The 23,430-nt window shown below is 41.1% G+C and overlaps 2 protein-coding genes across 4 annotated transcripts in view; one reads left to right on the forward strand and one right to left on the reverse strand.

Moving 5' to 3' along the window:
* The window catches only part of RHOQ (ras homolog family member Q), a 22,310-nt gene extending 13,452 nt beyond the window's left edge, over window positions 1–8,858 (forward strand). Inside the window, exons 3-5 of one of the 2 annotated variants that reach the window (XM_054168552.1) lie at window positions 6,630–6,794; window positions 7,525–7,620; window positions 8,342–8,858. In XM_054168552.1, coding sequence (XP_054024527.1) covers window positions 6,630–6,794; window positions 7,525–7,620; window positions 8,342–8,497 — 417 coding nt within the window. In that variant the 3' untranslated portion in view covers window positions 8,498–8,858. The remainder of the gene's footprint in view (window positions 1–6,629; window positions 6,795–7,524; window positions 7,621–8,341) is intronic. The other variant, XM_054168553.1, reaches the window with a different exon arrangement.
* The window catches only part of PIGF (phosphatidylinositol glycan anchor biosynthesis class F), a 26,422-nt gene continuing 10,467 nt past the window's right edge, over window positions 7,476–23,430 (reverse strand). Inside the window, exons 4-6 of one of the 2 annotated variants that reach the window (XM_009910630.2) lie at window positions 20,972–21,080; window positions 8,875–9,008; window positions 7,476–7,588 (exon numbers count right to left, since the gene is read on the reverse strand). In XM_009910630.2, the coding sequence (XP_009908932.2) occupies window positions 8,895–9,008; window positions 20,972–21,080 (223 nt within the window). In that variant the 3' untranslated portion in view covers window positions 7,476–7,588; window positions 8,875–8,894. Of the gene's footprint in view, window positions 7,589–8,874; window positions 9,009–20,554; window positions 20,808–20,971; window positions 21,081–23,430 lie in introns of those variants that run through there. The other variant, XM_054168551.1, reaches the window with a different exon arrangement.

A 23,430-nucleotide genomic window follows, 5' to 3' on the forward strand; every position in this document is an offset into this window, starting at 1 on the left:
AATACAGAACACTTCCCTCACTCTCCTTCCCCACCCAAGCATCTCGTAGAATCAGAAACCACAGGGTGATTCAGTGGGGTGAAGTCTGTTTCTTGGTGTGCTTCTGGAGTAGGCAGCTGCTCTGGTAGGCTTTGACCAGTGGTTATGGCAAAGCTGCAGTTCAGCAGCTTTCAAATAACCCAGGGGAGACAGCAAGATGTGTCCACTAGGGTAGCTGAGCAATTCCTAGGTCCCTGGGGCACACGTTAGATAGAGCAGGTCGTTACGGTTCACTTGCTGCCTTTTCCAAAATACTACAGGGGGCCTTATGAAACAGAAATCTGTTTTCAGGGAGGACCACTACGAAAAATGAGTCTTGAAGGGTAGCTTTGAAATGCACTTCAAAAACTGAAGCGTGGAAGTTCACCCTGAGAGAGGACTTCAGACTGTCATTACCAAGCCCTACTGTGAAATGGATTAAAACGTGAATTTTTGTCTGGAATTTTGCTCTGCGGAAACCAGGTAGTTACGTGTGTGTGCCTCACTGAGACCCTCTGAGCAGCAGTAGTAATTACCTTTCACTGCATGAAGGTTGGATTTCTCTAGCAACTCTGCCTGGTGTCTATTTTTGGCTTCCAGTCTAAAAAGAGACGGTTGAGACTGAGAACCTCTTCTTACGATTGCTGTTGTAAGCTGTGAAAGCAACAGATGGTTACTAACACAGAGATTACAAACCTGGAGTTGTGGAGCTCCAGTTTTTCTTCTAGTGGTGCATACTTTATTTTATTCCCTCCCATCCATGTCATACCTTCTCAGAACAGAAAAGAAATAGGGTTATCCTTTGTTTATCAGAATATGTCAGTATGATTGAACTGGAGATGTATTGTTAAAATTTAGTTCCTAAGCTGCAAAACACATAAAATCATTAACAACTTTGGTTTCATTGGAGTACAAAACACTGGGCCTGGATTATCATGACCTTGCACAGGGCCTCTGCTACAATAGTTCAAAACCAACTGTACTACTTGAACTATGGCACTTAGAATTGCAGTACTTTTCTTCAGTCTGCGTACAAGTTCCTCGAGACCTCTGCCTTTGAGCAAGTACACACCAGTGTAGGGGTTTGAGCCTTAACTGGAGTTTAAGAGCTCAGATGGTAGCAAACCAAGAATTCCTCCCCTGCCCCCCACATCCCCCCTCTTTTTCCCTGATAAGGAAAAGAAGAGAAAGAAAAAAACCAAGGGGGGGCAGGGGAAAAGAGAAGGAGGCAAATCTACCAAAAAACAATTTGGAGTCGGTTTGGAAGTAGGAGAAGTAAATGTTTTAACAATATATATGTGTGCATATATATATATATATACACACACACACATAGCAGTAATAGGAATGGTTTACAAGGGTAAGGAATAAGGATGAATAGGAAAATGTACAAAACCAAGCTTGGATGCCTTGTATCTCTCTCGAGGTGTGTGGATTTCAGTCCTTTAGAGAAGCCTGGATGCAGCAGGGAGAAGACCAGGCCTGGCCATGTGGCAGAACCAGGAGGCCAGCAGCAGCTGTTGGTGCTTTCGAACAGGCAAGGCAGGAGCAAAGAGGGCAAATGGCCGCAGTGTCTTCCTCTTCATAGTCTTGCTGGACAGGAAGGGGGAGTGGAATAGACCACCTTCGACCTGGGGGACCCCTCCTCCTGGGAGTGGGAAGGCAAGTCCCTCTCTGTTCACCTGGATCAGGTTTCTTTTGTCCCCTGGGGAAGCAGGGCTCTTGCAGCCCTCCCCTAGGATGGGTGTAACCCAGCACAACCAGGAAAAGAAATAGCCTAATTTTGGACGTGTCAAACCCATCTGAACATCCAAAATACAGTGAAACTCAGTGATTCAAGTACTTGGCAGAGGAAAATCTCAGAGAGGCATATTATTAGGTACTGTAGCATGGAGAAGGAGATCTAAAGGAGAGACTTTAAGGAACTAAGATAAAGGCAATGCTAGGATGCTGTGGAGTATCAAGTCTAGGGTAAAATAAAAATATAAAAGTATTAATTTCCATTCTCCCCTCTTAATAACAAAACAAAACCCCCAAACAATCCTTCCCAGTTTGAGAAGCTAAGTCAAGTCATTAGTTCCTTCATCTCATCTCTCTTTCCATGTCAGTTCTGTATTGGCAGCTGTCCTGGGTTACCAGAGATACTAGGTAAATGATGGATGTTGTGCTGCAATGTACTATCTTTTATAGGGGATCACAGCTCCATATAATGTCCATTAAGCAAACATTCTCACATCTAATTTGTTTAAAGCTGTTACAACTCATGTTTTCAGCATGGTTTTCTGTCTGTATTCATCTGCTTCAGCAAACAATTTTGTTTTAAAGTTGAAGCCTGGAGCTTTTAAGACTTGTACTGCACATTTTGATCTTTACTGGCTTTCTTGCCCATCTTAATCACATTCTTAAAATATTCCAGTTTAATTCCTTTAAATAATTCTAATGATTAAATACATACACATTGCCTCCTCCAATTAGATTAGAAGTCTAATTGTTGTGCAGTGTGGTGTGTACCTGCACTCAAAGTGGAATTTATGTTAACGGTCTAGCATGATTAGATTTCACCATTGCATTTAATTTTAGAATAAACCATGTTTATTTCCCTTATGTTAGACTCAGGAAATAAATTATAATTGAAGCAATGAGATTTTTCCAGGCTTCTCTCATATCCAGTCTAAATTCATTCCAGGTGCAGCAGTCACCTAGGTCCAATATATCAGAGAAAGTTTTCAGGTGTGATTGTTATTTCTGAGAGGCTGTTAGGGAGCAGAAGGAGTCTTTTAGTACAGATGACCTACTAGATGCTGGCAACATGCAAGCCAGAGTGTCTCTTATGAGGACCCAGGATCAGTCTAACCATGTGGTGGGAGGCTTTATTAGAATCACCTGCATAATAAATATCACTACAAACCTAATTTATGTAGCACAAACAAGGTTTAAAGGAGAGCCATGCAGCACTGACTTGTTTCAAGCAGCAGGATTGGTGGGTATAGCCAAATCCTCTGTTAAAGTAAGTGTAAATGCAGTGAAGTCAGTGTAATGAATAGCATGGCCTCATACAAGCTATATCCAATCACACCGTATTTGCTTTGGGTTTAGCTTTTTCATTACACAGGTTGAACCCACAGCTTGCTCAGTGCAGATCAAATGGTACAAATCAAAAGGCATATAAATAGATGCAGGGGTAGGAAAGGAGTCCAGCAATGCAGCCACCTTAAGACAATAACATTGCTCAGTCCCAGCTGGTAGCTGGTGAGTATGTTGGGAAGTAAGGGGCAATACAAAGATGCAGCAGAATGTACAGGGACTTGTATCCAATGGAATTAAAGAAGATAAACAAAATATTAATGTTTTAAAGTAAACTATACAAGAAATTACAAAATTCTTAGTGTTTGCTATAAATAAAAGGTCTGTAGTTTGAAATGGGTTCACTAAAGAGATGTTGGCATTTTACAAGTCCAAGTGCCGGGTTCTACACATTGGCCACAACAACCCCCTGCAGTGCTACAGGCTGGAGTCACAGTGGCTGGAGAGCAGCCAGGCAGAAAGGGACCTGGGGGTACTGGTTGACAGTAGGCTGAACATGAGCCAGCAGTGTGCCCAGGGGGCCAAGAAGGCCAATGGCATCCTGGCCTGGATCAGGAATAGTGTGGCCAGCAGGAGCAGGGAAGTCATTCTGCCCTGTACTCAGCACTGGTTAGGCCACACCTTGAACTGTGTCCAGTTCTGGGCTCCTCAGTTTAAGAAGGCTATTGAGACACTTGAACGTGTCCAGGGAAGGGCAACGAGGCTGGGGAGGGGTCTGGAGCACAGCCCTATGAGGAGAGGCTGAGGGAGCTGGGGTTGCTTAGCCTGGAGGAGGCTGAGGGGAGACCACCTTGCTGTCTACAACTCCCTGAAGGGAGGCTGTAGCCAGGTGGGGGGTTGGTCTCTTCTCCCAGGCAACCAGCACCAGAACAAGAGGACACAGTCTCAAGCTGTGCTGGGGAGGTTTAGGTTGGAGATGAGGAGACAGTTCTTCCCAGAAAGAGTAATTGGCCATTGGAATGTGCTGCCAAGGGAGGTGGTGGAGTCACTGTCCCTGGAGGTGTTCAAGAGGGGATTGGACGTGGCACTTGAAGCCATGGTTTAGTTGTCATAAGGTGTTGGGTGACAGGTTGGACTTGATGATCTCTGAGGTCTTTTCCAACCTTATTGATTCTATGATTCTGTGTTTTAAGGTCAGTGGCCTAACAGTAATTCCTGGCAACAGTGAAGTGTTGTCTCCATTGCAGCATTTAATGCAGACAGTATTCTAGTTATTTACTACCTATTCTAGTAACGGGTTGTTCTAGTTGTTTACTAGTTATTCAAGTAACCCAGATGTGTGATTTTCAGAAAATGCTGAGTGCAGGGAAGGCAGCTCTTAAGCTCTATCACTTAAAACTAGATTGTTTTTTTATTTTAAAAGAAAAACTTACTTGGTGATACCCCACATATTTTTGTAGAGCTGAATTTGGGAACACCTCTGCATACAGATTCTGTACTCCAGGGACCAGTGTAATTTGTAGTTAGGAAGCTTCTTTTAGGATCTTGATCTCCACCCCAGCAAACATAGTGGCAACCCTTAACAGGATCTAACTACATTCAGCAGAAGGGAAATGCAAAATACATGTTCAAAAAAAGAATTGAATGTGGAAGAGTTTCGGGTTGATGTTGTGATGTTCTTAAAGTTATTTCTGCTTCTATGAAGAATGGTCACAGATGTGGAAAAGATGGTCACTTTTTTTCTCTCTTGAATCAGGATAGAAGCCTAAGACCAGCAGGGGAAACAGATGATCTTCAAAAAGGCCTGTCAAATGTTGCAGTTTCACAGCAGCATCAGTCACCAAGGCTGTGAAACTGCGAGCCTATGTTTACAGCTAAGCATGCTCCAGCTTATTGACAAATTTATAGAGTATATACAAGACTGGCAGTAGAGTGTATAATCAAAATAGCACATGAGAAATACTGATTCTATGATTACAATTCAGAATATTGAGTAAACAGACACAGAAGAGTACTGGCCAATGGTCACCTCCTTGCTAGTGCAGAAATTGCTCCAGTGCTTGTATATTCTCTACAGTGGCCCTCTCCCCATAGCTATTAGAATAGAATAGAATTAAACAGGTTGGAAAATACCTTTGAGATCGAGTCCAACCTATCACCCAACACCATCTAATCAACTAAACCATGGCACCAAGTGCCTCATCCAGGCTCTCCTTAAATACTGACTTAAAATGAAAAGATTGGTCTAACAGAAACTGTTCTGAGGAAGCTCTCACATGTTTTCTGAAATTCTAGTGACACCATCTTTAAAACCTAATAATGAATGTGTTTGGGTTTGTTATCTTGAGGGTGCAGTGCTAGGTTAATAATCTGGTAATGTGACAGTTGCCAAGGAAACAAAAAGTTAATTTTCTGGCTTATTTCGAACATGGAGTTGAATTACATTCTACATTTAATGAAGTTGTTCCAATATTTGTGAGATTTAATTATGTTGGGTAGCTTACAGAGGAAAAAAGGAGGATGATGCAGCAGCCATAATAAATGTGTGTTTATTGTGGAAGGGAATACATAAACCCAGCATTCTTCATTGTCACTGCAGTGCTTGAGATCAGTCTTAGTTATCTGTGGGAAAAAAAAACAGAAGCCAACAACCCCCCCCCCCCCCCCAAAACTAAAAAGCCTGAGGTGGAAATGGTAAGGCACTGGTTCACTACCATGGACCAAAGGAAGCCTTGCAGAGAGAGGCTGGGGCATGTGTCCTCCTGCTCTTAGCTAAAAAATGTCAGAATCCACTTTGTCTCATGCTAGAGAGAGCTCCTGTTTTCCAGTAAGGACAGTGCGCCTAGGTACCTTTGTTGCTACGAAGTTTTATGCTCTGAAGGGAGGAGTGGTGCCTCTAAATGACCCAAACTGTAATCTTTTCACACTAACTTCTGCCTCCAAAGGGCATTAATGTTCCCCGATAGTGTTCTTGATCCTCAATTTCTGTTCCTTCTCCCCTCTTTTGAGCTTCGTTACGGAAAGCAGAACCTGGGCAAAAAAGGTCCCTTCTGATCCTTATTTTACCTGCCCTCATCACTAGCAGAAAGGTTTCTAACAGATGGAAAGGAAGTTCTAAAGAGGGCCTTAAATATCACTTCTACATGTGATCCAAAAGAGAACATTTAAGTGCCCTAATCTAGCCTAGCTTGTCTAACCTGGGTGGCTCTGTAGCAGTCACAACTGTGTCTTTCTCTTTGGTCAAACAAATGCTAACCTTTGCTCTGTAAGAATATTTGAACCAGAAGCCTTTTGCATATTTTTTTTAACGTGTAAACCTTTTATAGTACAATCTTCTGTATACTGTCATACAGAAGTAAGCTTCTATCAGTAATAACAGACCTCAAAATACTTCTGTTCACATACAGTTACACACAGATGCGGATTGTGATCCAGCTGCCTCACTAACTAACCTGGAGTGGTTATAAACATTCATAAAGTTTGCTGCAACAGAATTCCTGAGATATAACCGTATTTTCTGCTTATAACTGTTGACAAAAGAGAACCATCAATTTCATACTGCAGATAACAGAATTTTTCTTTCTCAGGAAGACTATGATCGTCTGAGACCTTTATCTTATCCTATGACCGATGTCTTCCTTATCTGCTTCTCAGTGGTGAACCCTGCTTCATTTCAAAACGTGAAGGAAGAGTGGGTACCGGAGTTGAAGGAATATGCACCTAATGTTCCCTTTTTACTAGTAGGAACACAGGTATATCTGGTTCCCTTCTACTTTATTTAAACAATTCAGATGATTGTATGGTGCCATTTCTTTGGTCTGGAAATTCAGGCCCGACAGGACCTGAGCAGCAGCTCCTTCTGGTTTTGAAGACACAACCCCAGCAAGCGGCAATAAAAAACAGATCTGTGTTGTTCTCTAATGAGCTATCTCCCACTTTGTTAAAACACATGGATTTTAAATAGTAGCAAGACTTGCTGCTCTGTGTGACTTTCTGTGAAGTCATGGGATTCATGGCAGAAAATAGTCTGTTTGTACCCGTGTTACTGGAATTACTTGAGTCTACAACTGTTGCTTCAGCCACTATTGGATATGACCAAAGAAGCACGGGGAGAAGTAAGACATCTTCCTCTTGCTTCTCATGGGCAGAGGACTGGGCTTCAGTAAAAAATGGCCCACATACTGGTTAATCTTTTCTGCCACTGCTGGTATATACACATTCTGGTATTCCAAGATGATCGCACCTAATAAGAGGTGATGTACAGAATAAACATTTGTTCCCTCTGGATTAAAGGTAGTAGTTCACATCTTAAATTTACAGGGCTCTTGGATCTGGAAGGGTCCTTGGACTGAATCACAACATGACTCCATTTTTATATATGTAACGCTTCATTAAATAAATAGTTCTGCTTTAAAAAGAGGGTATCATAACCTGTTTTGTTTAGAAACAGTATTCCAACATGACTGCGATCTTTCTTGCTAGATCGATCTTCGTGATGACCCAAAAACTCTGGCAAGACTGAATGACATGAAAGAGAAGCCCGTATCTGTGGAGCAAGGACAGAAATTAGCAAAAGAGGTAAACTGGATACCCCTAAATGCAACCAAGTAACAAAGCAGCAAAAAAAAATCCCAAAACATTGACAGTTGACTTTTTCTTCCTTTACAACTTGCTCATTTCTTCAAGGTATGAAACCTTAGTAACAATATTTACTTACGTTGTTGAATACAGTGACCAAGCAGAGCTGTGTAATAGCACTTCCCTGCTAGTCAAGTTCTAACTTTCTGTGTAGACTCTCTTAAAATCTACCTAAGAAGTAGTCAGAGAATTAAAGACACAGAGAGGCTGAGGTTGGAAGGGAGCTCTCCTGTTCAAGTGAAATGTTGGAAACAACTTTATGAAATTACTTGGTGATGCTTCACTACCATTTGGAGACATTACAAGGATAGTGCTTATCAGGACACTTATTTAGAGAGTCTTATTTTTGAAATGTAAGTTGGTCATGTAATTCTGTAATTCTTTTTTGCTGTTTAATTATAAAAAATACCTTAAGACCCCACTGCCAATCCAGAGAGCTTATTTAATATGCTTCCTTTGCAAACCAAATCAACTCCAATACATTCTAGATCATTGGCCAAAGACAAATCTTTTCTCTATAGCAAGATGCACATGCAGATAACTTTTCTAGATCACAGCCAAATGTTTTGATGTCACTATAGAAAAAAGAAGTGCAGAAGTGCACAGATAGAACTGAACAGGTGAAGTATACTGCTACTGAATTTACTTATTTTCTTGACAGATAGGAGCCTACTGCTATGTGGAGTGTTCAGCTTTAACACAGAAGGGACTGAAGACCGTTTTTGATGAAGCTATTATAGCCATTCTAACTCCAAAGAAACATACAGTGAAGAAGAGAATAGGCTCAAGATGCATAAACTGCTGTTTGATCACATGAGAGACATTTAACAATGGCCAGGCTTACTGTGAAATTCTACTGAATTTAAATACAATGCATCAAGTACGCAGTGGACTTGTTACAGGTCTGAAAACTAAAACTATGACTCTGCCTTCTTTAACCAGTGAAATCCAGAGGAGTAACATCGAACTCAACTATTCTATTTAGACTGGAAGGTACACTCTCTCAGGGTTACACAGTTTAGAGGAAGCAAAAACTGCACCGTGCTGAAACAGCATCTATGTGATTTTATTGAGTGGAGATGCTTGGCCTGAAATACTCTAAATTGAGTATCTTCTGCTTTCACTATATTTATATATATATATTAACCCCCCCAACTTTTGCACAGTCTGTATGGAATCTGCACAAAGAAATACCTTGTTTCTCTTTGCTCCAGTTATCTGCTTTTGTATGTAAGCTGCTTCCGGTTCCAGTGTATCCAGAGAGGTGCAAGAATCAGACCAGCCGCATAGCCAAAGGTAGCTCCGAGGGAGCAGGAAATGGGCCACACCTGAAGGAGAACATAAAGTAGAAGTGGACAATGAGGAAAACGTCCGTGGCTATTGTGTACTTCATGAGCACAAATCCTCAGTGTACCTTAGGTACTGAAAGACAGTACACTCTTAGTCTACTTTAAAGGTTGATGTGCTTTCCCAAAAATGCCCAAAGTGTAACAGTCAACCTTCATGAACACTAAATGCTGTTGTAGTTTTCAGTTGATAAGCATTACAATGTAACCAGGCTTCCAGCCATTTTAGACTTCACTTCAATATTCCCCCAAGCTATCTGAAAAACCTTGCAAGTATTTCTATCCCCTGAAGTGTTCAGCTAACCTGACTTCATTTGGAAGCGTACAGATTTCTTGGTGATTTATCCTTCCAATCTCTTACGGCACTCAAACTTTTACAAGTGTGCATGAATGAACTGAATTCATCTAAGGCCAGAGACAGAGATGGACGGAGAGGTTTTCTTTTTTCATTTTGTTTTGACAAGCAGGCAGAGGCATGGATTTCCCTCTGGCTGGCACTAGGGAGGGAACATGAATTTGCAAAGTGACAGCATCTTGGACCCAGTTCAGTAAACACATAGTAAGCCACCTAAGTTAAAGAAAGCTTTAATTACAAGCTTTATTTCCTAGTATAAGGAACAGAGAACTGACTCAATACAGGTGACCCACTTTCACAAAGGCAAAGAAGTAATGGGATTCTCCCTCCAACCCTTTTTAAATTGGCATTGATTTGCAGGGAGGAGTGGCCAAATGAAACTTCCCCGGACTGCTTTCAGATGTAGCTTTTATTACCAGTCAGCTACATACTGCATTTGATGAAAGTCTCAGCTAAGTTGATGATTAAAATATTTATTGTAGAATGAACTGAATTCCCATCCCACTTCTCCTTTGCATATTTTATTGGCAAGGACAGTTTTGCACTTCCTGCTGTATAGTGCACATTCCCTAAGCAAATAGTGACTTGCACTCTCTTTTTTAAGTTGTTAAATTACGAGGGGTATTTCCACCTTCTGTAGTACTTGAGACTTGAGAAATGCACTAGACATGTCAGTGTCCAGCCTTCTTTTCTACTTCATTTTGACTTGCAATTCCATCATAGCAAATTAACTTAATGGTACTGGTTTGTCTTTTCCTTAGTTTTCCTAGCTCTGATTCTTCTCTGCATTATTACTTGGAAAAATATTCACATCCTTTGATCATGGCAATTATAGGTAGGAATAAGAGTATGTATTTTGTCCTCTGCTGTTTCATCTTCACATTCCTTAGCATTTGCAGTTTCATATATGATTTGGAGGTCTTAAGGAGTGTAGCAAAGATGACTATAAACAAGGTGCCTTAGGTACTCTTTATTGACCTTGTCTCATTCTTCCATTTCCATTCTGCCTCTTCTACTTGATTTTGTTGCTGAATATTTTTGCTGTTGCCTCTCAAACCAAAGACTTGCTTGTTTTCATTCACTGAACAGTGGTATTGTCGATCTTACATAAAGAGCCTTGAGATCCTTTGGCATGTATATTTAAAACTCACATGAGTTTGTGGCCTTGGCTAAACTTACACTTCAGGTGGATCTTTTCAACTTTTAAATGAAATGTAATTAAGTTGTTTCTAACATTATGCATTGTAGGACAAAGTCCCTGCAGCTCCTGCTGCTCACTCAGTAATGTTTGGTTGGAATAGGAGTCATACTTTCTTACCCCCTGATAAAGTGAATTAACACTCCAGTATGAACAAAAGTATGGGCAGAGGCTTCATAACTCAGTGGCCTTTTACATCAAATTCTATTGCGTGATCCTTCATTACATTTTACCTACATTAGGTGAATCTGTAGTTGCCTATTTGGTTTCCAGAAGTGTAGGTAGATGCTGAACTTGGAATTTTTCTGTTCCCTTTAGAGACAATATCCCTGATGCCACACTGACTGTATCTTTTAGCATTCTGTGTATAGTGAGTAATCGTTGGTATAATTAAAAGGATCTCTGGTGACTGTGGTAGCTTCTTTTCCCTGACTGAACTGCAACGTGTTTTTTCCCCCAAATAGTTATGTAACTTTTAATAGTAATTATACCTCTGTTTGTCTTCTCAAACATTCAGTTTTTGCTTTGCTTTTAAAAATCAGTGTTACCTTGCAGAAGTTTCAGGCTTTCCTGCTTAACACAAATCACTGACTTCTGAAATCCAACCCTCACCAATAGCATCTGGCAGAGTAGAGGACAAAGGGAAGAAACCATAACATAATGCTTCACTGTCTATGAATGGGACAGAAAAAACAGTCCACCTCATCCCTTCTAGTGTCACAGAACAGAAGGGTATTAGGCCAGGTACTCATGTTGGTCAGATAGCCCAAAGTAGTTCTGAAGTCCTAAAAATTCCCAAAGCACAGGAGTTAAAAACTTGGACTTAGGAGCATTGTTATCCTTACGCTATTTTCTCTAATCCTCAAGGCAAGGCCAAAAAACCCTAACAGGTAATGATGCTTCTTTTGCATCTTTTATTCTTGACTGCTGGCCTTTAAGCCATAGCTAGCTGCACCTGTGTGTATATTTAAAGTGGCAAGTTACTGAAGGCAGATTGAAATGTGGCTCTTAAGCATGCCAGCTAAACTAAAATAACAGACCCTGCACATGCTTTTTCTCTGTCTATGAAACTGGGTTGCTTTATTTTGCATTAGCAGCTGGCCTCATTTTTCTGAGACAAAATCACTTTCTGCTGGACCTTAAGAAGTGAATTTGGCTTACTTAATTAGTCTGATTTTGCCCTGTCTTTCATATTGTCTTTAAGTCTTGATTCAGCTTCCCTGTCTTAGTATGAAGTGCCTCTATGTGGTAAAAACCCAAGCAGCTAGTATGTGTCTCCCTGTTGCAAGACACTCCATTCTGTTCAAAAGTATGCAACTTGCAATACACCCCTCTCATTCCCCGAGAACTATTCTGATTATTTTTTCCTACTTTATGCCCCCTTCTGCTGTGAGGAAGCTGACATACCCTACCCCAGTACTGATGTCGTGCCTAGGCTAGGTCAGGGGAATATGAGGTTAGGCAACATTGCCTAATTGCCTAACTGCACTTTATTGAGGGGAAAGAAGTTTGATCTGGAGAGAAAAGTGTGAGGAGCATACGAGACAGGACAGTTCAGGAAACATCACAAAATGCCTTGCCTATTCAGCAGCTAGAAAGCATCAGCTACCATCCTCACAGCCTAATAGAGTCAGTTTACATAGCAAATGCATGTGGAAAGGGGCAATTTTAACACTTGTGCATGAGCACTGGGAATCTGAACACCTCGACACAAGCAGAACTCCACTTACATGCTTAACAAGCACAAAAATAGCATTTTAAAGGACAGAGCATGAGCCAGTGTATAATACAAAACAATCCTGACTTTGGTGATTTGTTCATACATTTTCTCTCTTGCCTTTGAATCTGGCATCAGGAACAGTGTGGCCAGCAGGAGCAGGGAGGTCATTCTGCCCCTGTACACTGCACTGGTTAGGCCGCACCTCGAGTACTGTGTCCAGTTCTGGGCCCCTCAGTTTAGGAAGGAGGTTGACTTGCTGGAACGAGTCCAGAGAAGAGCAACAAAGTTGGTGAGGGGTTTGGAACATAAGCCCTACGAGGAGAGGCTGAGGGAGCTGGGGTTGTTTAGCCTGGAGAAGAGGAGGCTCAGGGGTGACCTTATTACTCTCTACAACTACCTGAAGGGAGGTTGTAGACAGACGGATGTTGGTCTCTTCTCCCAGGCAGCCAGTACCAGAACAAGAGGACACAGTCTCAGGCTGCGCCAGGGGAGGTTCAGGCTAGATGTTAGGAAAAAGTTCTATACAGAAAGAGTGATTGCCCATTGGAATGGGCTGCCTGGGGAGGTGGTGGAGTCGCCATCACTGGAGGTTTTCAGGAGGAGACTTGATGGGGTGCTTGGTGCCGTGGGTTAGTTGTTTGGGTGGTGTTGGATTGGTTGATGGGTTGGACGCGGTGATCTTGAAGGTCTCTTCCAACCTGGTTTATTCTATGTATTCTATGTATTCTATGTATTCTATGATAGGACTTTGCAGAGATTTCTTTGGGATAGCTACATAGACGCTGCAGAACTGCAAGGTTTCTAGTATACATTAGATCTCATTTTAAGAAAAAAGACTCAAAATAGGACTTGCCAACCTGTCATGACACAAACAAGCTAGTTTCCTCAGCACTCTGGAGAACACTTACAAACTTATGTGAGGATGCTTAGCATATTGCATGGAAAAGCAGAGCTTGTTGCAGGATCCCAGCAAGGTCTCTAGCTCTGCTGTACTATGCATGTAGGTAGTTAAACCAGAATTCTGGCTGCATGACAATTTTGTCATCTGTTAGAGGTCTCTAACTTGCATCCCATGCAATGGGAATTACATAGACATTGATAAGGACACTAAGGCCATATTCCTACAGGCCAGAGCAGCAACACCTAGTAGTTTTAAAAGATACTATAAAGTAAGCAGCGGACTGGTGGAACTTTAATGATACAAATTCAAATAGAGTGGGTCCATCTACTGTACTTGCTTTCCGCCCCCCTCCCCCACCTTTCTTTCTTAGTAATCCCATTCTCTAGATGAGTGTTTTCTTCTATTCCTAAACTCAGGTTTTTTTGTATGCTTACTATTTCAAAAGATTAATTTCTGACTGTCAAATAGAAAGCTATGTAATATATTTTGTTTCATCGTAAACCTGAATAAACGAGCACAATTACTTTCTGCTTCTAACATGCCTTAAATTCCTGATTGTTAAGTCTGTACTGCATGAAAAATTTCAGAACATGCCTTCAATCTATTTTGGTTGCATGCACATGTTAACTAAAAATGTCTTAACACGTTGTACAGAATGTGTGTGCTGACAAGCACATGCTGAGGAGAAGAAAGTGTGAGGTTTTGTTTTCTCAGGCTGGCATTTGTTAGTAGAAGCTGAGTTTGATTTCTGAAGCTAAAGCAAGCTTAACCACCTTTGATCTCACCACCATCAATGTCTACATTAAGGTAACATTAAATAAACAATGATAACCACAGTGAAGTGGAATAAGCTTCTACCTCTGTTTAAAAAGAAAACTCAAACACTGGATATTATCCCTTCTACTTACATAAAGCAACTTCTTTTGCAACAAAAGAAAAGTGTGCCTAGATTCTCCCTATAGAACAGAAGGTGAAGTGCCTGCGATAACAATTGCTGTGTTGAGAGTTCTCTAGACAAGTATTTGAGCAAAGACAGGCTTTCAAAAGGAGGGGGATTTGTACCTTCAGATTTGCTTTAAAAAATGGCTTTCCAACAACAAGAGTAATCCCAGCACAAAGATTACATTCAGATGCCTTCTTGTGAACTGGGACTCAGGCTTTGAAAGCACTGTAGCTTTCCTAGAAAGATAGCTGAGTATTATTATCACCAGATTGGGAGTCTCAGGAAGGGACATGCTGCTCTGAGTTCCCAGAAGCATCTACTAAATACATGTTGGAAGCTCAAGGTAGTTATGTTTCATTTTCAGTGTGTCAAAAGCCTCAGAGCTGTCCTGAATAAGAACACTGAGTTATATTAAAATATAATGTAAGGGTTGTGTTTGAAAATGTAGATTGAGAATGTCTTCACTAAATTAACACTAAATTAAGGGCAGACCAAAGTAAAGAAGCCAAATCAAACCAAGTTTGAGAGGGCAACAAGGCTGGTGAGAGGTCTTAAGCACAAGCCCTGTGAGGAGAGGCTGAGGGAGCTGGGGTTGCTTAGCCTGGAGAAGAGGAGGCTCAGGGGAGACCTTCTTGCTGTCTACAACTACCTGACGGGAGGTTGTAGACAGGGGCGGTTTGATCTGTTTTCCTAGGCAGCCAGCACCAGAACAAGAGGACACAGTCTCAAGCTGCACCAGGGGAAGTTTAGGCTGGAGGTGAGGAGAAAGTTCTTCCCAGAAAGAGTAATTGTCCATTGGCACGTGCTGCCCAGGGAGGTGGTGGAGTCACCATCCCTGGAGGTGTTCAAGAGGGGATTGGATGTGGCACTTGAAGCCATGGTTTAGTTAGTCATGAGGTGCTGGGTGACAGGTTGGACTTGATGATCTCCGAGGTCTTTTCCAACCTTATTGCTTCTATGATTCTATGACTCTGAAAACTTTCACAGCACCTAGTGGATCCAAAAGCAAATGCAAGAAGGAAACTCTGAGCTGTGTTAAGACTAAAAAAGTGGTGTGAAACTTTACAGTCCTATTTCCTCTTACTTGAATAACCACCAGGAACTGTACACAAGATTCTACAGATTATTTTTCAAGTTACAGATGTCTGGGAGGTGTCTAGGCTAATATTGGTTATATTGGCTACGTTACATGACAATCAACTCAAAACGAGTTAGATCAGCACTACTTCTTATGTTTGCAGTACCCCATATAAAGTGGGAATACATCAACTTCACTTTTACCTAATGATAGGAAAACACTGTAGGCAGAATAGTGTTAGTAAGCCACTTTTTACCTTTAGTAACAAGTACTATAGATTAAAATTATGCTACAAAAAAACCCCAAACCCCAGCTGGATGGCTGGGCATGTACACAGTAAACCCAAGAAAGTGTTTTAAAAGTCTGTTATCCAAATACTCAATAAACTTAGGAACTTAAATGTCAAAAATTCAGTTGTTGTCAATGACAACAGGGTGTCTGGAATGCTAATTCCACTGCATATGAATCACACTGATAAGGTTTTGGTCTTTAATTATACCATCTTGTTCTCCAATTAAATTACCTCAGGCTGAGCACAGAATGTGTCAAATGTGTCTACTGACATCCAAATGACAGAACCCTGTTTAGGATTTCCACTTCTCAGGTGACATATGAAGCCAAGATCCTAATCACATGGCTATTAAAAGTATACCATCAACTTGAAACAGGCAATCTGAAGACTCAGCAACTGTAACACAAGAAGTAATTTTCTCTTTCTTTTCTAGAAGTGTCCTGGCTGTGACTCAGGAACCCACTGTGCATCAAAGGGCCAGAGGCAACCTGAACTGAACGTAGAACTCCAAACCATTTCAATACTGTCTAGAATAGCCTTATTTGAATTAGCATAATTAAGCACTGCAAGCTCTTTTAAAATTGCTTAACCATTAGATAGTAATCTCAAAACACTGGCAGAACTATTCTAGCAATCAGACACTTGTAATAAACTGAACCATCTTGCAGAGTAAGTCGAAAAGCTTGCATGAGATTTTCTTTTTTGAGGAAGGTATTTTTAAAATTATTTAATACAGCACTGTAATTACTGTAGGGACTAACTTGCATTTCTGTAAGGCAACACTCTTCACCTTTGTGTGGGACAGGCTTGATTCTGCAGACCGATCATCAGGAACTACAGAGTAGATCTCCCTGACCAACTGTTCTGAAAACTAGCAGAGGGGCAATAGGCATGGCCAAATAACATTAAAAGGTTACTTTAACAACAACAGAAGAATGAAAAACAATGAACTGTCAGGATAACAACTGATTTTCAGCAATATATTTTATACTTCTAACAGAACTGCTTCATGTATTCTCCATTTCCATTCTGAAGTATTACTCAGATAATTAATGTTATTTTCTTCCCGAAACAATATTCTGTTCCTATTAAGTAACACTTGGCATAAAAGTTGTTGTATACTAAAAGTTGCATTATAATTATTTTTAAATGTAGACAGGTCCACTAATCTGAGTGTCCCCTGTATGCAATGTTTTTCAAAGATAAACATGGAAAATAAAGTGAAGATTTTCTGAGACATCTGTATTTATCTTGGTTTTCTTGCATGTCACAAAAGGCACATGAAAAAGGTACATGTGTTTTCTTTGGTTAATGCATAATTCATAATAAACTAGCATCTTGGTTTTAGCCATTAGCACATGGAACTCATGATGATGAATTTCCTACCAAGTTTACTCCATGTAAGTGTGAAGTAAAAACAAATTCTAGTTGAAGATACCCAAGACACCGACACCTAATTTTCTGGTCAGGTAATTATACTAGAGACCTCTCAGCTTCTACTAATATCTCTCAACCATGATATAAAGGGATGACTACCATATACTTTTGCATTTCCTCTGTAAGTTTGCAGGAAAATATGGTAGTCCCAAACCAGACAGCTAAGGATTTGGGAATAGATTAATAAAAAATAATTAGGTAAAAAACTGGCTGGATGGCCAGGCCTGAAAAGTGGTGGTGGAGTTAAATCCACTTGGTGGCTGGTTGCAGGTGGTGGTCCCCAAGCCTCCGTTTTGGGGCCAGACTTGTTTATATCCTTTATCAGTGGTCTGGATGAGGGGATTGAGTGCACTCTCAGTAAGTCTGCAGATGACACTTAAGTTGTGAGGGAATGTTGATCTGCTTAAGGGTAGGAAGGGCTTTTGCAGAGGGATCTGGACAGGCTGAATCGATGTGCTGAGGTCAGTTGTATTGGATGTCAGATGTTTTTGTCAACTTTTGACATTTCAAAGCTACATACTGCACAAAGGCAGCGGCAACCCTTTGGTTTGCTTTATCACGTCGTATTTCTTAACACGGCTGACTCATCCAATTCTCCTTGTATACAATACTTAAATAATGAATTACCTGAAGCTAAAGGAACAAATGTAGTTGTGTTTCCATAACATTGTTACAGCACAACCAATGGAAATATCATACTTTGGAACAAGCAGACGCAAATGCCTTAACATTGCTCTCTGAAATTACACCACTTTAGTCTTTCCCATATAGTATGATTTAAAACACATTTTCTATTCTAGAGCAGAACCATTTCAACTGAAGACATATATATGTGTGTGTGTTTATATCTAAAAAAATGAGTTGTTTACAACAAAAAGACTAAAATACAAAATGGTAAACAATCACTCATGAAACTTACTTAATCTCAAAAGCTGGCCTTGAGTCAAAGAGTAAGCTATTCTGTTTGAGTCCCTTTTTGGATCTGAGAAGGGTAAATCCAAAATGGTATTCCTGAAGCTCTCAGCTTTTAGACCAATATGAGGAAAAGCTGGTCTCAAAAGCATAACAACTTCATGGTTTATTCATGTGGTTGCCTAGAAACAATTTGTTTTTCACTGGACCAAGATTATGTTTAAGCCTACATTAAAATCTACAAGTTGTTTTTCAGACCTTGTTTGGGACTTAGTCTGTAGGTGTTCCTGTAGGCTGGGTTGGGTCCTATACAAAACTTTTTTTGGGGAAGGTTTGGAGGTTGGGTTTTATTTGATGGGGTTTGATTTTTTGTCTGTTTAAATAATGAACCTCTTCCTGCAACTGCATTAGGCACAGGTGTTTCTTATATTCAATACAGCAGTGGGTAGATCGGTCACTCAGGAGACAGACAATCTGCACTAAAGATTTTCCTCCCAAACTAAGCAGACCTGCAACACCACCAGAATTCTTTATGAAGGCCATTCTTCTTTCCCCTGCTTTAAGCTGAATATAACACAGAAAATCACTTTGCTCTTTCATTGCTACAGCGAAAGAATCTATGTGTGTTTCTAGTCACCTGACATCAGGTAGCAATAGGAATACTCTTGTAAAAATCTGATTAGTTGCTAGTGCCCAGTGAACTTCTGAAGAACAACAGAGATGTCTCTTGGCTCTGAAAATTCTGAGACGGCAATGCAGAGCCGCTACATGCAACTGTAGGTGAATCCATACTACATAACTGTAGGTGAATCCACTACATAACTGTAGGTGAATCCATACTATTCAGTGGGGAGCTTGAATGAAATGGGAAGCAGTTTCTTGGGCAACTACTGCAAATGGCTGACCAGAACATTTTTTTTGGTTGGTTTTGTTTTTCCTATTCCTTCTTCTGTGCCTTGGTGACCAGTACTTAAGAGATCACTTTCACATAAACATGATATTATCAGCAGGTGATGGAAAACACGAGTTGGTAACAGGATCTCTAACAAGTTACCTTAAAGAGATTCATTTCTGTTTTGAAAAATTGTTACTATTTTGGTGCTTCACCGTGTTGCTTGGTTGAGAATTTGACTTCAAAAACTAGATTTCTTTTTCCCCTTCCACAGCATATCTTAAAAAAAAGTAGCATTTCAAACTGCAGTTTTCAAAACCCATCGAATTGGCAGCCTGCAGGAGTGATAGGCAAGCTTCTCTATGGTTGCTCCAGAATTGCTCACATGATGATAAACATAATGATCAAGCAGTTCAGACTTAAAATGGAATGGAAGCTTTCTTCCTCCAAACTTGACTATTGTAAATCCTACAAGGTAAAAGGTGGAGCAGCGGGGATGGGGATAATTGTGGGGAACTTCAGAACACTGCAGTAAATGCGCTGGATCTAAGCACAGAAGGGGTGCTTTAATGGAGAAATTGGTAGCCAGAATCCCTCCCCAGTCAACTTTGGTATCAGTATGTCAGAGGATAACATACTGATACACACACCCAGTATGACAGAGTATGTCAGAAATGAGGGTGGAGATGGTAAAAAGGAAATGCAGACACAGCTTTTCCTGATGCCTGAATTCTCTGGGGAGCATCCATGCCCAGAAACAGTGACAACTTATGGTATCTGAGGTTTCGGCAGATGCTTTGCTGTGCTGAGGAGTCAGATAATAACATTTGAGATGTCTTGAGTATAGGTTAAATACATTTTGTCTGAGATTTTCAGGAATAAAACAAACTAAACCTGCCAGATGTGAGATACCATTAAAAACCTTAACTGAGCAAGAAAAAAATGCTTGCCTCTCACTGGAACAGGAAAGTAAGACTTTGTAAGGAGACATGAGATTGCATTTCAATGAATCCTTTGATCTTGGCTTTCAGTCATGTTCATCAACAATTAACTAGTGCCACTAGGAGGATGTTAGAAGTAAGGCCAACATACAACTCCAGAGCAATTTTGAGCAGCATTTTAGTGGTTTGAGCCTTAACTGGAATTTAAGAGCTCAGATGGTAGCAAACTCCAAAAATTCCTCCTGTGAGAAATTGTGTTGCCTTTATTTGGCTTTCGCAGGGACCGTGGGGTTCGGTCGTTGGGCTGATTGGCTGATGATGGTCTGTATTGTGTGGGGCATTGGGAGAGAAAGGTGAGGCGCCAACAGGTCTAAAGACTGGCCAGGTTAAAAGTGCAGGTTTTGTCTCAGTCCTGATGGAGAGGGGTGGGAGCGTGCTGGGGAATAGATGAATATGTACGGTTTAATATATTAATATGTATGTTTGCCGTCTATCTAAGTTCAGCTCGTGTTGTTGGGGTGCGCCTCTAGCAAACTCGCTCTGCGCCCAGCGCTGTGTTGCCTTTATTTTATAATAAACTGGTTATAAATTTCAGCAGTGAGTTCGTTTCTCACACTCCCCACCTCCCCTTCCTTTTTCCTGATAAGGGGAAAAGAAACAAAAAAAGGGGGTAGTAAAAAAAAAAGAAAGGAGGCAAATCTACCAAAAAGTAATTTGGAGTCGGTTTGGAAGTAGGAGAAGTAAATTTTTTAACAATATATATATTTATGTATATCTATATCTATATCTATATATACATAGCAGTAATGGGAATGGTTTACAAGGGTAAGGAATAAGGATGAAAAGAAAAGGTACAAAACCAAGCTTGGATGCCTTGTATCTCTCTCGAGGTGTGTGGATTTCAGTCCTTTAGAGAAGCCTGGATGCAGCAGGGAGAAGACCAGGCCTGGCCATGTGGCAGAACCAGGAGGCCAGCAGCAGCTGTTGGTGCTTTTGAACAGGCAAGGCAGGAGCAAAGAGGGCAAATGGCCGCAGTGTCTTCCTCTTTATAGTCTTGCTGGACAGGAAGGGGGAGTGGAATAGACCACCTTCGACCTGGGGGACCCCTCCTCCTGGGAGTGGGAAGGCAAGTCCCTCTCTGTTCACCTGGATCAGGTTTCTTTTGTCCCCTGGGGAAGCAGGGCTCTTGCAGCCCTCCCCTAGGATGGGTGTAACCCAGCACAGGCATGCACATCTAGAAAACCATTGTATTTATTATAAGGCTGTACAGACTAACCTGCCATGGCCGATCCCAGTCAAGAGGAATAGGAAATGCTCCAAACCATGCCCCAAGTATACTGCACACAGTAGTAATCTGTAGACTGCTTTCCCAGATGGACGTAGCTCTGCAAAAACAGTGTGATAGAGGATTTCAATAGCAGCGGAAGCTACCTTGTCAGAATAGTAGATGTGTCTCCCAAGATTTTTGAGACTATAAACAGATACAAAAATCCATGAATACCAGTAGAGGTTTCTCGTAAAAGATACGAATTACATGTAAAATGTAAGGTGCATGTTTTCGCTATAGTCACAGTCTTTCTTTTTTTGAGGGACCTGGACAGGCTGGATGGAAGGGTTGAGGCCAACTGTGTAAGATTCAACAAGGCCAAGTGCTAGGTCCTTCATTTGGGTTACAACCACCCCCACACAATGCTACAGAAGTAGGGAACAGTGGCTGGAAAGCTGCCCAGTGAATACCTGGGCGTGCTGATTAATAGCTAGCTGGATATGAGCCAGCAGTGTGCCCAGGTGGCCGAAAAGGTGAAGAGTATCCTGACCCCAACATTAGATTGGGTACTGGAAGAAGCTTCTATACTGAAAGGGTTATCAAGCACTGGAATAGGCTTTTCAGGGAGGTGGCTGAATCACCATCCCTGGAGGTGTTTAAAAGATATGTATTGTTGCTAAGGGACATGGTTTAGCACCAGACTTGGTGGAGTTAGGAAATGGTTGAATTCAATGACCTTAAAGGTCTTTTCCAACCAAAGTGATTCTGTGATTCTGTACTACACATTCAGGAGATTTTTCTTCCTTGAGATACTTACTGCAAAAGCTATTTTACTATTAAGCTTGCAACAGTACCTTAAGCAAATTAAAATATCATAATGATACTGTCTGCATAGCAGGGAGAAGCAGATGTGAAAGGGTAGCACTGGGATTGTAAAGAAAAGCACAGTCACAAATTACTGTATTGTGTAGACAGGTTGTTAGTATTTTCTGACTAAGACAATTTGAAATTTAAAATAAAGGCCACTATGTGAATATCCCAGTGCAAATTTCCATCAATGAAACACTGCAAATAAATGTAACCTGCATGTAACAGCCCTTCAACAACTCTGCCTCCAAGTTCAAGTACACTGCCTGCAGGATAAACCTACTGCATGCTGAAGAACTCTTGCATTGCTAGTCATGGCACATATCATCTCATAGGAGACGATGATTTCAGTTTACAGCCTACTACAGATGAGCACTTACTGACCTCACCCATTGTGAAAGGTTCAGCCCTTTCTCTATAACAGAAACATTGTTTGCTTTGCTCTAAAGAGCACAGCCAGAAAGAAGTTCTGCAGAGAGTGTAGATGAGTTAAGAGCCTTTCAATTTAACATCTTCCGTTCCTCTCAATTTAAGAAAGATGTTGAGTTGCTGGCACGTGTCCACAGAAGGGCAACAAAGCTGGGGAGGGGTCTGGAGCACAGCCCTGTGAGGAGAGGCTGAGGGAGCTGGGGTTGCTTAGCCTGGAGAAGAGGAGGCTCAGGGGAGACCTCCTTGCTGAAGGGAGGTTGTAGCCAGGAGGGGGTTGGTCTCTTCTCCCAGGCAACCAGCACCAGAACAAGAGGACACAGTCTCCAGCTGCACCAGGGGAAGTGTAGGCTGAATGTTAGGAAAAAAATTCCTTCACAGAGAGATTGGCCATTGGAACGTGCTGCCCAGGGAGCTGGTGGAGTCACCATCACTGGAGGTGTTTAAGAAGAGACTTGGTGCCATGGTTTAGTTGATTAGATGGTGTTGGGTGATAGGTTGGACTTGATCTCAAAGGTCTTTTCCAACCTGGTTAATCCTGTATTCTGTCATTAGTGTACAGAGTGACTGCTTTGCTTGTCTCAAGTCATGAACATTGGAGTACTGAGAACAAATTAAGAAACAAGAACAGAAGTTCGGCACCGTTCTGAAAGAAGAACCCACTTGAAATTACTCTTAGAAATCAGTAAGGTAAGAGATCAGAGTATTAGGTCTGCTACACCTCAGGCTATAAACACAAACCTGGGATTACCCAGGAGAAGAAAAAGATGCACTTTATGTCTAAAAGTCCAGATGGACAGTCAACTCCACATGTGCTCATTAGGTTGCATGATGTGAAACCTTGTTATGAAGCAACTAGTATTTCTGGCTTGACTTCTGAGTACACACTGTTGCTACATTTGTTATTGACCAAACACCTCACACATGTAAAGCAAACATTTTTATTGCTTACAAAATAATGATCATATAGATTGTAACATTTAATGGAACAAGGTTGGTATTTTGAGCAGAAGTGTTTCTTCCACACTAACCCAATCCCATTTAACTTACAACTCTCTATTTCAATTCACAACTCTAACAGCCTAAGGTTTTTTGGGCTTTTTGTTGGTTTGGGGTTTTATTTATTTATAAAGGGAAAACGTCCTGATATAACTATAAATATGTTCAGGAGTCTG

The sequence above is a fragment of the Dryobates pubescens genome, chromosome 16, assembly GCF_014839835.1.
Source record: "Dryobates pubescens isolate bDryPub1 chromosome 16, bDryPub1.pri, whole genome shotgun sequence".
Classification (NCBI taxonomy): domain Eukaryota; kingdom Metazoa; phylum Chordata; class Aves; order Piciformes; family Picidae; genus Dryobates; species Dryobates pubescens.